The sequence below is a fragment of the Schistocerca serialis genome, chromosome 2 (genome assembly GCF_023864345.2).
Source record: "Schistocerca serialis cubense isolate TAMUIC-IGC-003099 chromosome 2, iqSchSeri2.2, whole genome shotgun sequence".
NCBI classification, from domain to species: domain Eukaryota; kingdom Metazoa; phylum Arthropoda; class Insecta; order Orthoptera; family Acrididae; genus Schistocerca; species Schistocerca serialis.
Window position 1 is genome coordinate 99378251 of NC_064639.1, and position 15925 is coordinate 99394175.

Sequence of the window (15925 nt, forward strand, 5' to 3'; positions counted from 1 at the left end):
CCCAAACCGACAAAACTAACTTCATTGTTCTGCAAAGAGATTAATGCTTGACTGTCAGAAAGATGGAAATAAAATGAAATCTGAAACTAATAACATATTTTAGTCACCCGTAATTTTGTGAATGTCTTAATTCACTTGATAGCTCCCGGTCACAGAAAATTAACAGCTTGTGCTTGCTTGTGGTAGGCCTAATAGGCATTTGATATTGGTACTTCGTGAATTGTATTCTGTCGTGTTATAAAAATGACTATTTGTGCCAAAACAGTCTCGTTTATTTGGTGTGTGTTACAACTGCTGCAATATTATTAATTTGGTTTTCATTTAACGTGAGAGCAATAAACGAAGAGAAAACAGCAAACTCACTAAACATAAACACGGGGCACGTGGAGACTATCCACCTACCCACTACAACTCAGGCTTCTCCGAGCATCAGCCCCGGATAACGATATTTCTAAACCACAGCAATACTAGATAGTGATGCCCCCCCCACACACACACACCTCCTGCCTCAAGCATTTGAGATAGGACAGGGAGGGGGGGAACTTTTCAAAAATATGTTCATGTTATAGCGCACAACTTTCTCAACAATGTGATACATAAAGGAAAAGGTAATACATGTAAAAGAACATACAAGACATGTTATTTGGTCTTAAATATGCCAAAGTGCAGTGTCACGCCTCTTCACACAACATTCTTCTATTGCACCTCACTGTATTTCGCTCTGTGGAATTCAAACATCTATATTTTGTAATGGATGCCATCAAACTATATTCCAGGGCAGAGGAAATTAAAAATGTCCTGTGAAATTACACTAAAATCCAAACCTTTGTAGCTGCTTACAGGTGTTGATAAATATCAACAGGGACACTTGAAAATGTGTGCCCTGACCACATAAAAATGTCCTGTGGTGCCTCTCCTGCTCCCAGTCGGCCAGTCTTACATCCAGCCCCTCTTTTCTTCTTTTTTTTTTTAAAAAAAAAAAAAAAAACCCTCACAATTAATATTGGATGGGATTATTTGTAACTGGGAGAACAAGAATTCTTCGGAGAATTTGCACTCTTTATTGCCTATTACCTAATAACTGGCTCTTTTGTGTGACAAAACATTAAATATAGGGTACATAAAACCAGTAAAGACAAGAGACAAACAAGACACTACACATTTCTTCAATCCTTAAGTCCTAGCATTTTTTTCTCTCTAACCTTAGTACAGCTTTACATGGCGTGCTTTCCTTTCTGGGAAAGATTGTATTACCTCATCAAAGTTCGTCAAATGTTTTGCTACAAGAAAAAACGAAATGTCGTCGTCTAATACTGAAAAAGCTGTTAATATAAATAGTACCTCAAGACTGGTGTGGTTTCTCGATCTGATTACGTGTATTTTGTCACTGTCTGCTAGATAAAATGAAATAGGCCTGTCTAATATTGCAGCAGTTGTAACACACACCAAATAAACGAGACTGTTTTGGCACAAATAGTCATTTTTATAACACGACAGAATACAATTCACGAAGTACCAATATCAAATGCCTATTAGGCCTACCACAAGCAAAAAGCTTTAGGTCCGGAAATAGTTCTACATTTCATTCATATGCTCCAGCTTCTCAAGCACGAGATTGAAAAGTAGTAGTATGAAATCTTTATAAAAATTCGGAATCGTCATTTTCTTCCATAATTTGTGTGAGGTCCCCGTGTCTTCTCCCTCCTCGTTCTAACAAACAATCATGTCATCATTAATTCTGTAACTATTCCTACGAGTGCCAAACCTTATTCTCCAGTTAACTTCACTAACCCTGCCACACTCAGCGGTTTAGTTATCCCATGTTTATTTTCCAGTTAGGCGTTACTACGAGTTCGAACAACGCGTTTTGCATGCTACTCCCAGAATAGAACTCAGGCGGCTGCTACCAGGGACTGTACAACTGGCCCTTACTGGGGTAGCGGTCTGGCCAAAAATTTACTGTCAAAATTTCATTTTCTTGGATACACCGAGACGATAAGTAATCTTTCTTACCTGTTGTCCCTGTTAGTTCTTTATTTCCACTCTGGTAGCCTGAATCTATGGATTTCACTGATAATTTTAACAATGCTGATCATTTGCAAACCCAGTCAACTACATAAACAAAGAGCGATTGGTATTAACCCATTCAGCTTTATTCTAGTCAGTTCGTATAGCCCCACCCCATTCTATCTGCAGGAAAGTTTATTTCTAGATGCAACGGGGATTCCCCTGGCAGAGAAGTGAAGTAAACTGTGCACGCATTCAAAAATCAACCTACGATTCATTCAGAAATAAAAGAATAAGTTCATAAACCAACAGGGATGCATTTCAAAATCATATGAGTAACCAATACGAACAATGTGCGCACCTGGCTGGCTGCTTGCTGCTACTGCTTATACAGCCAATAGCCGAACTTCTGTAGCCAAAAGCAGGAGAAGGTACTACACATGCGCAACTCAACTGCGCATGAGCCTGCTCACAACTGCTGAAACGAAACTAATGTAAACAGTTGTGATGTCACACTCATCATAGGAAATTTGTTGTTATGGAGCATTGCATAATCTTCATACTCCTTTGACACATTTTGCTGTTGGCAGACGCTTGTATGAGCACTGTGTTTTGTTGTATATGGCGCATTTCCTTGGCTACTTAAGTTTTATTTTCATTTTTTCTCTCTCGTTCATGTTTTATTGCTGCAGTATTATTCTGCAGTACCGGGATATAGTAATATCCTTTGTTAGAGTATTGTTTCTTACCAGTCAAAATTACAAAAAATTAATTGAAAACTAAAAAAATCCCAGAATTCTAAAAAAAATCCCAGGTTTTTCCTTGATCTCCTGGGTCGTATATACCTTGTTTAAGTAATGACTCTAGGAATATATAGCAACCCTCTAAGTATCACTCACACATGGATTGTGCGGACAAGATTAGATTAATAACAGCATGCACAGACGCATTCACACAATCATTCTTCCTGCACTCGTTACGTGAATAGAATGGGAAGAAACTCTAATAACTGGTACAATGTGCTGTACCTTCTGGCGTGAACTTCACAATGGTTTGCAGAGAGCAGATGTAGATGTGGAATCACCCCTATGGTAAAAGTTCAGTTATGGTGTCAGTGGATTTTTTATTACGTGCTGGTGTTGCTAACTGCTGAATGACGGGGAGTGAATGTGATGGTTCGTTAGTTGGATGTGGGTAACCAATCACACTGGTCATAAAATGAAGTTAGCTGGTGTTTCATTTCACTCGCAGCAATGTAAGTTGAGCTATTAGGTCCCACCATAACCAACACTTCAGAAATCATGACATATTATGGAAAAACATGTGTATATCTTGTATACAAGTTGGAATAATTTTGTCGTGGCTGGCTCTGCCAAGGATTTTAATAATTCTGATGGAATGTCTTCTACTCCAGGGCACATGTTTTAACTTGGGCCTTTCAGAGCCCTGTCAAATTTTTTCTTGGAGGATCATATCTCCATCTCATCTTCATTTACTTCCTCTTCTGTTTGCATAATTATGTCTTCAAGTTTGTTACCCTTAAGTAGACCATCTACGTATTCCTCCTACCTTTCGGCCATTTCTTCCCCTTGTACAGTGTTGCAATCTGAGCTTTTAACATTCATACAGCTGCTTCTCTTTTCTCCATATATATTTTTTTTAATTTCCTTTATGCTGCAGGTATCTTTCCCATATTCATGCAAATTTCTTTGTGTTTCTCTTCTAACCATTTCTGCCACGCAAGTTTGCACTTCATGTGAATCTCTTTATTCCCTTTTTCTTGCTTTCTGTATTTTTATTTTCCTTCTTTTATCAATTACACTGAATATCTTATATGTTATCCAAAGATTTCTACTGGGACTTGTCTTTGTGAGTATTTGACCATCTACTGCCTTCATTATTTCGTGACTCAACACCAACAATCACTGTCTGTGTTCCTTTCTCCTGTTTCAGTCAATAACTGCCTAATGCTGTATTTGAAATGTGGAACAATTTTGGGTCTCTTAATTCATCCACATCCCATTTTCTTAATTTCCTACATTGCCGCAATTGATTCAGTTTTAATCTGCAGTTCACAGCCAACAAATTATAGTCAAGAGTCCACATCTGAACCTGAAAATGTTTTGCAGTTTAAAATCTGGATTCAAAAACCTCTGCCTTACTATTAAGTGTCTGTGTCTCCATTTAACTTCTACATGCACACCCTTCCTTCATTATATTTAAACAAGTATTCACAGTAATTAAATTGCGCTACATGCAAAATTCTACTTGGGACTTTCCCCTTTCATTACCCCTCAGTCAGTCCTTGTTCTACTATCTTTCTTTCTTTTTTTCCCAGTACAGATTTCCTGTCCCCCATCACAATTAAATTTTCATCTACCTCAAATCTGATAATATCTTTTATCTAATCATATATTCTTTCAAAATTTACACCATTTGTGGAATTAATAGACCCATACACTTGCACTACTGTCATGAGTGTTGGCTTCGTATCTTTCTTGGCTACTATAATGTGTTCACTATGCTGCTCATAGCAGCTTACCTCCATTCCTATTCTATTATTCACCGAGTACTCTGTGCTGACCGGGTATGTATTTATTTCAATTTTAGTGTCCATCTCTTCCTCCCCCCCCCCCCCCTCACCACCTTTCTGTCCATCACCTTCTCCCCTTCTCTCTATCCACTTTCTTCCCTCCCTAATCTCTGTCCACGCCTCCCACCACTCTCTCTGTTCGTCTACTACTTCCTCCTCTCTTTGTCCATTTCCTCCTCCCCCTCTCCCTGTCCATCTGCTCCTCTTTCATTTCTCTGTCCTCCTCCTCCTCCTCCACCATGTTGTGCAATGATATATAATTTTGTTGGTACATTCAGTGACATGTGGATACTGTCTGCTAAATGTGCTGTGAATATAGTTAGTAGCAAAGAAGTAATAAACTTGAACATCATGACATCATGCCTGATGAACAGCAAAAATGTAGCAAGTGCCAAACTCTTTTCCTCTCATTTTTTTGTGGGGGTTATAAGTGAAAAAGTTTTGTAAAGGTTTGACATTACATGTAAAGTTTGTTGCAAGCCACTAAGTGCTCTCATTCTCAAATACTGGATGCTCTTAGCATGTTTACACTCAGGAAACAAGGAGGTAAGGCACCAACAGGGTACAAACTGGTATTCTTGTAAATGAAGTGCTACCACACAATACACATTTGTATGTCAATGCAATAAATGAAGACTGGCACTTTTGTTCTGACTATACTCTACAGATGATATAAATTTTTCCAGCACATTTTCACGGAATAACAGATATCAAAACCACTGGCCATTTCAACTCTCACAGCTAAAATTTTTGTAATAGTCTAATGCAGTCTGCCTTTTTTGAAATTATGTTGTCTGATTTGACATGATAATTCATATATTGAGATACAATTTCCAAATAAATATCATAGAGAGGAGAATTTTTTTTTTTTTTTTTTTTTTCACAAGTGGACAATGCAGGTCAGTGTGCTGGAGGAGGAGGTTGGTGGAGGGGGCAGAGGTCAAAGAAGGGACTGAATGGCAATGTATGCCACAGTAAAGTCATTCACATTGATGGGCCTTGTGCAGGAACTTCAGCCCCAATAACTGGATGATGTCAAATGACCTGCTATCCACTTACCTATCATACATTACAAAAGCAATCACTTCACAATTGTGAGATGGTAGAGTGCACATAGCATCACATAGAAAGTTACTGTAGTTCTCATAATAATTTTTTTTAAAAAAATTGTTAGTGTTAAAGCGCTTTGTGAAATGATCAAAAATAAGGGTGAAACCCAATGAATTTAAATGGTTGCAAAATTAATATATGAGAAACCAATAATGCAATTTCCCCTACAATAACTGATAATTTATTGGAGCCGTGGCAAGGTGACCTTCATACAATGATCATGGTGCGAGAACAAATTACCAGACTGATGTTTTATTATGAGTATTGATCTAAAAACTATAAATCATAGCATAGTAAATAACTATTATGTACCTATCACATATTTAATATGAAATTAATTGTATTTTCTTTCTTTGTCATCATTTTGTAACTAATTCAATGAAGGTGGTTATCAGCTCTCATCACATGTGAAAGTACAGCAAAAATAGAGACAAAGAGAGAAGAAAAATTTCATACTGAAATAGTATAAAACCCAAAACCTCAATAAACTAGCTTGCAACCTTACACATCACAATGTCATGCTCTCTTGCAGGCTACAATCAATGTCAAATTCATCTCCCAAACAAATGTCCCAGTAGGATGAATGGTTTTAGGGTAAGATACAGGACATTTCAAACCAGATAACCTTTCAGTCAGTTCTCCAACCCCCATCCCAAACCCCCTGCCCTCTTTGTCAGTGTTTATTTGCTAGCTTCGAACTATAGTTCTAGCAAAGTTGTTATTTCCTAACATTAGTCATAATGTCACAGAAATTGTTGGCAAATAACAGATTTATCCACATTGTCAAGGCGTACATACTATGGCCAATTTGCTGACTTTTCTTTGGGGCAAATACTTCAATTCCACTCATATCATCATTGAATCTATCCCGTCCTACTTTGCACACTATCAACTTGCTCTGTTTTAATATTCTGTTTGCATATTCCGTCACTTTTTCCATCTGTCACGCCTTTCTCCTTCTCACCTCTAATGAATTTAATTTTGTCAACAGTCAGCTTCAACAGTGCAATGTGCACTACTTTAATTGGAGCATAACTGTACCATGTCACATGACCTAGTCAGTGCCCAATATTCCTGGCTCTACAGTTCACTTTGCTGAGTAACAGTAAATTAATTGTTAATGTTTATGTTAACATAATGACTGCAGGAGTATTTATGATGCTCACCACACTGCAGATAAGGTTGCTGTTGACAATTAATGGAAATGTAACTATTATGCATTTTACAAAAAAATTTTAAGAGTTGTATGATGAACATACCTGAAGATCACCATAACTGTCATCAGAACTCCAAGCCAGAGTTTTGGTTGGCACTTTCCATACCTGGATAATTCCAGACATATCAGCAGTTGCAGCATACATTCCATCATGGCTGAACCCAACACAAGAAACCGAATCCTACGGAAAAAAAGGATGCATAACATTGCCAAGTTTTAGCACAAGATGATTATGACAAGCCTAACATCCCTTACTACATCATGTTTGTGACTGACAATCTGAATACAAGAAACAACACAATTCCTTGTCCAGATTACGTATTCACGATGTATGGGCATAACATTTAACTGTACACAATTTTCAACAACAGTTCTGCTGGTATCATACACTTCTATGATTTTATCTGCTTATTCAATCTGAAATTTTTATTATTCCTGAGATCCACTGACAGTGGTGATTTAAACCTTTATATTTTCATAATTTTTCAAACTTTTAAATAATTCCTTAACATGAATTACAGGAAAAATTGGATATAAAATGAAAGACTGGTACATACAGCTACTACAAGAAAGGGAGAAGTTCCTCTTGTATGAATGATTCAGTTAGAGTTTGTTTAGGAAGTAGGAGTTCACAGCTACATCGTGTTTATTTTATTTATCTTTCATTCTTGCCAACAGTTACAGGGTTGTAGTATCACTTACAACCATTCATTCTCACAAGCAGCTAATATGTACATTTATTTCTAATGTAAATTTATATGCCTCTAAGTTACATAAAGGAATTATTTAACAGTTTTAAAAATAATGAAAAGTAACAATTTAAAGCAGTCATGGGCAACCTTTGGTGATCCATGGGCAGGATTCACACACTTACTTAAGCTTGCAGGTCCCCTCATCATGTGACACAACAACAGCACTTCTAGTGCACAGAGGCCCATTTACATTGAGTTCAAAACATGTTCTGGAATATTGTTTGCGGTTAGCACTGAACTAGCAATGTTGGCAACTCAAAACTGTTGTTCTAAGGCTGTATCAGTACAGATCAAAGGAACACTGTTGTTGGCCTGCTGTCATTAAATGCTGTTACACAGCACTAGTGTCTGTATTCTGTCTCGAGTCTTGCGTGCATGTTGTCTTTCTGTGTGTTGCATTGTTACAAAATGGAGTGGACAAGGTGCAAAGTTTCGGAACTTTTCTCACTCTATCAGGCAAGGGAGTGCCTCTGGAATGTTAAAAGTCAAAATTATAAAACTATTTAAATCCAACATTACTCATTAGAAAGAAAAAAAAAACTGCTGCAATGTTTGGCATCAGTGTCAGTGACATTGATAACAAAATTAAATGTCTCATCTCAGAGTACAAATCTGAGAAACATAGAACTGAAGAGAGTAAGAGATCTGATATTAGTGCAGATGATGTTTACAAACCGAAGTGAAAGAAACGGTCCCTTGAACAAGTCCACTGAAATGTTATACTACAAACAATGATAACAAGACTCATCATTTGATGGAAAATTAGCTGCCAGGAAATTATCGGAGCTTCCATCCCACGAAAGAGAGGTGGGGGGGGGGGGGGGGGGGGGGGGGGGGAGAAGAAAGATAGATAGATGCATTACCGTATTTACTCCAATCTAAGCCGCTAAGCCGCACTCGAATCTAAGCCGCACCTGAAAAATGAGACTCGAAATCAAGGAAAAAAAATTTCCCGAATCTAAGCCGCACCTGAAATTTGAGACTCGAAATTCAAGGGGGGAGAGAAGTTTTAGGCCGCACCTCCAAATCGAAACAAAGTTGGTCCATTGTAATATGAGACACAATTTAGGTCGAATGAATGACGATTTAGCTACAGTAGTTTGGTTTGAATCGTAAGCTTAGCAGCTAAGCTTTACCAGGTAGCCATTGCTATGTGTCAGGCGCTCCGTCCGTATTTATACGGGTACCCTTCCTTTTTCACGTGCTTCGTCTGGTTTGAATTGATTGCTTATTTTTCTTTGATCTGATACTAAACATTGGCCAGAGACTGCTATTTGTTGTTACTTAACACTGCTGCTTTCTTTGATAATGATCAACAAGAACCAAATAGTAGACTGCGTATGATAGAAGATGTTCTGAACGAGAGTTTAGCGAAAAATTTTCTCCGTTTGTAAATCTTTGCAGACGCCTCTTTAGTACATTACATTCTGCACATAAATTAGAGCCATCTTAGATTTAAAAATCTAGTCAATTGCCTTGCTTCACTTCTGACTGTATCACTAATACGCATAAGAATAATACGAATATAAACATGACATGATATGCATATTCTTCCGCGTTTGCTGTTGTCTCACTCTACTTTTGTAGTTTATTAGGCAGACAGAATTTATGAGATAGCAGCAAACACGACAGAATACATGGCAAAATGTTTATATTCGTATTATTCTTATGGTGAAGAGAATACTGCATGTGATTCACAATTCATAAAAGTTCTTATTAGCAACCATCTCTTCTCACAGGTAGGAAAAAATTCAGAAAGTAGGGTTGGCCATATTGACAAACATCCCAAACAGTCTTGCCAGTCGGATTTTCGTAGTTCATTGAAACGCTGCATACGGAATTTGTATATACTTCGATGGATAATGTATGAAAATGCAGTGGTCGAAACACGGGGCGGAGGAAAAAAAGCTCATCTTCCACCTTTTTTATTTATTTATTTATTTATTTATTTACTGACGCAGAGGTTTTGGCGCCAGTATTTATCTTTGTGCCTGCAAAGCATGCTTGTGTAGCGGTACATATATTCGACAACAAAAGTTAGTTGTGGCGACACCTACCAACATTTTTCAGAACTTCTGCTTACTTTGCACTTGATTCTAAGCCGCAGGCGGTTTTTTGGATTACAAAAACCCGAAAAAAAGTGTGGCTTGGATTTGAGTAAATACGGTATACATGGTAGAATTGAATGTGCTTAGGAGGAGGCAGACAACAGTGAATGTGTATGTGGCAGGGGGATCACTTTATTGGAAGTGTTACAGACTTCGAGGCTGTAGCTGAAGAAATTATCTTCACTGAAAATGCTAATTTAATTCCAGTATGAAAATAAAAATATATATTCAAATAGGTGTTTCAGTGCCATAACTGAATTACCTTACAAAACCTTCCAACCAAAGCTTCACAAACTGCAGAAATTATCTGAGATATGGCTGGCTTTGAAACATGAAATAAATATGCAAGGGTTTGATAAGAATCTCCTGCTGCCAAAAAATGAAGAGTAATAGCAAGTCTTTCCTTCACAAAAATTGCTTTTCTGAAATTTGTATCTGTCTTTGAAACAATTGGCCTCATAGCATTCATCAAAATTTCAAAATCTTACAGCAACACCCTAGTGAAGTTACAAAAACCAGAACCATCTTTCAATTTCAGTTTACACAGCATGTCATTCCCACCACATCCTCTAAAAGACATTTTGGTCCGCCAATGATGAGTATGTTGCTTTCTTTGCTACTTATTTCATTGAGTATGATTAATGTAGACTTGTATGTCACTCATTCTTCCTTTTCACTTGTCATAGTGCAGTTCTTGCTGCAAATACACAATGTGAAATATTTCCTGCCAAGTCCCCGTAGCAGATGATGCGAATACATACATATAAATATTTGTCAATAGTGTAGACAGGGATGCAAACAATGAACAATGTTGCTAACATGTTGTGGAGCAAGTTGCAAACAGAAACATGCTCTTAACTCAGTGTAACTCTGGCTTAAAGTCAGGACTATAGCATCCGTGACTTGCAATGCATCAATCAATATAATGGCATGCATTTCATGACACGACAAGCCAACGGACTGTTCCTGTAAACACATACTTTTGAGAGTACATTCATTTTATGTTCACACTATCTTGGGATGTGTACACTTATATATATTCTGGATTCGAGGCAACTTGAAATTACACCACAGAAAAGTAAACGCCTATAAAAAAAACTGGTTGCTGTTAATTTTTTATATATTACCTTTAGTTTAAGAAGTTGCTGTGTTCTACGAACAGACAAGAAGTATTTACTAATATTAATACAAGAAAGAACAAGAAAACAAAACACAACAATAAGTACGCAATCCCTGTCGACAAGCAATTCGGTGTAATTTTGTGACAGGTCATTCAAGTGTTTGAGATCTACTGTATATATATCAACAAACACTATTAGCAAGCATTTTTTAAAAAATATTTGTACAAAAATACTTTTCGTGACTGACTGCACAGGCACAGTTTGTTTCTGTAACACAAAATAAATTAAGCACTCTGACTAGAGACTCGTGTTTCACTTGCTCAAATTCAGCAGCGGTAAAATGGCATCATGCATGCACAGAGTAAGCAAAACTTTCACGGGTCTGCAACATGAGCCAAAACCCAAGCAAACCAAGTGTCAGTGGAAATATCCGAAAAATGCATCCTAGATGGAATACATGCAAGTGCCTCACATTCATTCATTCATTCATTCATTCATTCTCTCTCTCTCTCTCTCTCTCTCTCTCTCTCTCTCTCTCTCTCTCTCTCTCTCCCCCCCCCCCCCCCCCCCTTCCCTCCCACAAATTTCTTCTTTCTTCCGTGGACTGCGTTGAAACCAGTTGCAGCAGTTTAAAGTCTCACTAATGATGATGGAGCAAAAATTCAAATTGGATACAAATACTTATGCCTTTTCAAATGAACCACCCCAGTATTTACCATAGTAATTTGTGGAAACCAAAATCTGAATGGCTGGAAAAATATTTTAAGTCCACTTCTCCCGAAAGAGAGTTCAACATTACTGAGCCATCTTGTTTGATCGAAAAACTACACATTCAGCTGTGGGTCTTCTTTAGTAATTTGTTTTCTTGTCTATTCTTCTTTAAAAATTAATGCTGTTTCAGCAGCTGATAAGCAGATGCTCTCTTCCAAAATAATATTCAAATCATATAAAACTTCCTTTCTATAAGTGATTTTATTTAAATACAGAAGGTTTTGAGATGCACCAGTTTTGTCAACACTAGCCCCAACAAATTAATCTGAGGTAAGACTCACAACACCAACTATAGATTATTTATTGGAATCAGGGTTATGGGTTTACTGACATATGGGCATTTCTGAAAGGAACAGCAAAAATTTGGGATGTTGCCAGTTGCACAAAATGGACATTAAATATTGCTGAATATTTAAAAAAGCCTACAATGAGACACTGATAACTGTGGAACTTACCTTGTGATTTGTACATTCAAACAAAATTTCTCCTGAGCTTGTGTTCCACACATATGCTTTTTCATCTTGTCCACCTGTTATCACGAGCTTGGATTCTTTTGGTTCAATGTCACAACAGAATACAGAACCTGAAAGAAAAATATATTACTCGAAGGAACAGGTGCCCAATCCAAAAAGAAGACTTGGATGATAAATAATTACAAACTCAGTAACAAAATTATTTGTAACCCATAATTTTGGGTATTCCTCAACTTTGAAATGTAAAGCTGATGCCAAATTAAAGGAAATTCTACTGTATGGATTTCTGAATGCGAGAAGCAAAAACAGCTAAACACAGGGTGTCCCAAAACATATCAACCAAAAAGTCACTCTTCCCTTTACATTGTTCCATTAGCCTACCAACCTGTTGGAGAAGTTTCTCTATATATGGCTTACCCTCCTAATATTGATATTAAGAAAGAATTTTAAATAACTCTTTCAATGATGTTTCCAGCACTCATGAGTACATAACCATTGGCTTGTTTTGAATGTTAATTTGAAACCAGTAATTTATGTTCTTAAAGTTCCAGAAGTAGTTTTTCCTCATATTATATACACTTTCATTTCTTGTATTTTCTATAGATATTTTCCTCTTCTCTTCACAAAGAATTATACTTGCTTCTCTGAGCTGACAATGCTATTCTGATCCTTTGGGTATATTCTGACGGAGGTCTTAGCATGCAGTTTTTTATCCTTCATGGCTTCTTGACTTCTGACATCAACCAGGCTTTATTTTTGTGCTTCTCATAACCTAATTACTGCAGTGCCAAGATTTTATTTAAAAGATTCCATTCTTGAATTGCTGATGATTATTTGTACTAGCCCAGGATGTGACATTCTCATTTCTTCACATGCTCCTTGTTTTCATGCAATGCACAATAAGTCTTTGCCACACAGAATATAAAAACAGGGGTGGAACGTGTTGCTGTCTACTTTATTGAAGCTACAAAACCAAGCATTTAGTCAAAAATCAAGGAAGGACAATAAAGGTTTAATGTTCTCTCAATGATGAAGTCATTAGAGGTGGACCACAAGCTCAATTGGGAAAGACGGGAAGGGAAATGGCTCAAGCCTTTTCAAAGGAATCATTTAGGGAAATCACAGAAAATCTAAATCTGGATGACTGGATGAGTATTTGAACGTATATCCTCCCAAATACGAATCCACTGTTTTCCCACATCGCTCAGAAACACAGAGTCAGTTTTATTGAGGAGCTCTCATAGTCTCGTTCTAGACAAACCATTTCTGTCCTTGTTATTACTATGGTGATAGGGATGAGGAGGTAATAGTGTAGCGGTCGGAGTGGTCACCACTACATGATGCAGCAAGTACATTGTTACTGATATTGTGTGCTTTTAAATGGGACAGTAAATCAAGTGAAGTATAAAGAAATATCTTAATCGAAACAGCATACTGTTATAAACATGAATTTTGTTTCACTCCTTATACATACTTTGAGATCGCAAACCATGCTATGTAATCACATTAACATACTTAGTCCTGGACTTGAACTTGTTGAAAAGAAGGCTTTCAAGCTGGAAAGTGTGATATCGGCTGCTATCTGTTCCACACTTTCAAATACGCACACCGCCAGCTTGTGCCACTGCATTTCCTACAGCCAGCACCATGGCACGAGGGCTCTGCCACAAACGACACAAATGATTATGCCACAAACGACACAAACGATTATGCCACAACCAATGAGAAGCAAGCATTTGTTCTCCAGAGCTCCAGCTGCAGAAGTACTTATATTTGAACATTCACGCACTGAGCTCATTTTGCGTGTTTGCTTGTTGAATAATATTTACAGACTTTCATAGTGGCTAAGGACATGATCTACTGAAAATTTATTGTACTGAAGACTGAATAATTTGTAAATTTGCAGTATCTGTATATGTTTCAACATTCAAGGCTACTGTTTGCAATTGCGACAGCAATCTCACGAATCTTTTTACTATTTGATATTAGATGTAGAATAAATTAATATCTGAGTTTTCTGCTCACGAACAGCAACTGTTCCTCACTCCTGTAGTCACTCTAGAACCACATGACATGCAACGAATGTCTAACAGAAAAGTACGCGTACAGTGCCCAAAAAAAGAAAATAAATGCATAACCTGCCTTCTCGGATAAATTATCATGCTTGCCTCCACCAAAAAGAGCTTTAGCTGAGGTCCACAACTGTCAAAGAATGGTTACATAACTCTTGTGTACCTGTATAGCAGCATCTCAATTTGCTGATTTTTACTGCTTCAAGCATTGTATTGCATGCATATGAACACTTGTTTTGGGATATTGTTCATTTTTAAGCATGTGATTACTGTGTAGATGTACACATGACAATTACTATTGGCATCTCTGCTCTTCCTCCACTATGTATACTGCTCCAAACAATCCAATCGCAACACATTATTATCCAATGATAAATTTGACAAGCTCCAAGTATTCCCTGTTTTGCTTCCAGTGTGACACAAGTAAGTATATGCTTTGCTGCAGGCCAGCTGGCGGGTATGATAACACATTCTTTGAGTTGCTGATGAGCTACATGGAAATGAACTGAAGTTTGATAAAATGTTAAATTACTCATTGTTTTAACTCCAACACTCAACAAAGCATCTAGTCTCCATGAAGGTATATGCTTCACTCTGCTAACAAAAAACTGCTGATACACTAATCCTGTAACTGATAATCTACAAATCTTCATTTAGCCTATGGTTAAACAGCTTCATTTGGAATGTGAGTCACAGGTAAAATTTTGGAATGGGTTGATCCCAATCAATGTCATTTTGCATGTAGAGAATATAATCCATGTTTGCAATTGTATCTACAATGAATTCTCAAATAATTATCAATTTTCAAGACACACTGCCCACTGCAAAATTCTATAGCATCAAACAACTACTTTCCAGCCCCACTGGGCAACACAAACTTAATCAATGCAGTAAGGTAGAGACTGCAATGAAGAATCTTTACCTATGTGGTTTGTGAAAACAAGTTTTGAATCATCACTTGTTGGTACCATGGCCTCTGCACCTTCTTCTGCCTGCCCAGTATCATCGTCGTCGTCATCGTCATCATCATCATCCTGCTCCAAGCCTTCGTCAAGTTCTTCAACTGAAACTTCTTCATACCACTGTATTTCTTCATCAATATTTTCTTCTTCTATGAAACCTGGATCATCATCCATTATTATTTGTGGTGATTCTGGAGGAGTATCCAGAAATACCATTTATCCCACCACCAACTTCTGTAAGGAATCATAAACATTAAAATGATGAACATAAAAGTAAAATGTACTACAAACATGGAAAAATCCTCTATGGAATATAAATATGACATGTTGAAAAACATCAACAATAGAGAAGAGAGGTGTGTGTGTGTGTGTGTGTGTGTGTGTGTGTGTGTGTGTGTGTGTGTGTGTTTTACACTGGTGGAGTTTTGTTTCCAGTCTTGACAGCAACGCTGAAAGTCTTCCACTGGTAGGGCCATTAGACTGTCAGTTACATTCTTTTGAATTATTATGTAAATTGAAGATGGAGGGGGGAGAAATGAAAGGAAAGAAAAGGAAAGGAATGGTACTAGTGATGTCAGTTGCAAAGAGACTTTATGCAGACTCAGCAGCAATGAGTGAAAATGTGCGCCAGACCAGGATTCGAACTCAGGATCTCCTGCTTACTGCACAGTTATGTTAACCACTGTTCAATCTAGATGCAGTGTTTATCACAACTGTGCGGACTATCTCAGCATGCCTCT

General features: G+C 37.4%; 1 protein-coding gene across 2 annotated transcripts in view; it reads right to left on the reverse strand.

Annotated features, from left to right (window-relative positions):
• Positions 1-15925, reverse strand: part of LOC126456782 (angio-associated migratory cell protein) — a 49942-nt gene that overhangs the window by 12493 nt on the left and 21524 nt on the right. For both annotated transcript variants that reach the window (XM_050092563.1, XM_050092565.1), the window contains exons 2-4: positions 15146-15419; positions 12134-12261; positions 6970-7107 (exon numbers count right to left, since the gene is read on the reverse strand). In XM_050092563.1, the coding sequence (XP_049948520.1) occupies positions 6970-7107; positions 12134-12261; positions 15146-15401 (522 nt within the window). In that variant the 5' untranslated portion in view covers positions 15402-15419. The remainder of the gene's footprint in view (positions 1-6969; positions 7108-12133; positions 12262-15145; positions 15420-15925) is intronic.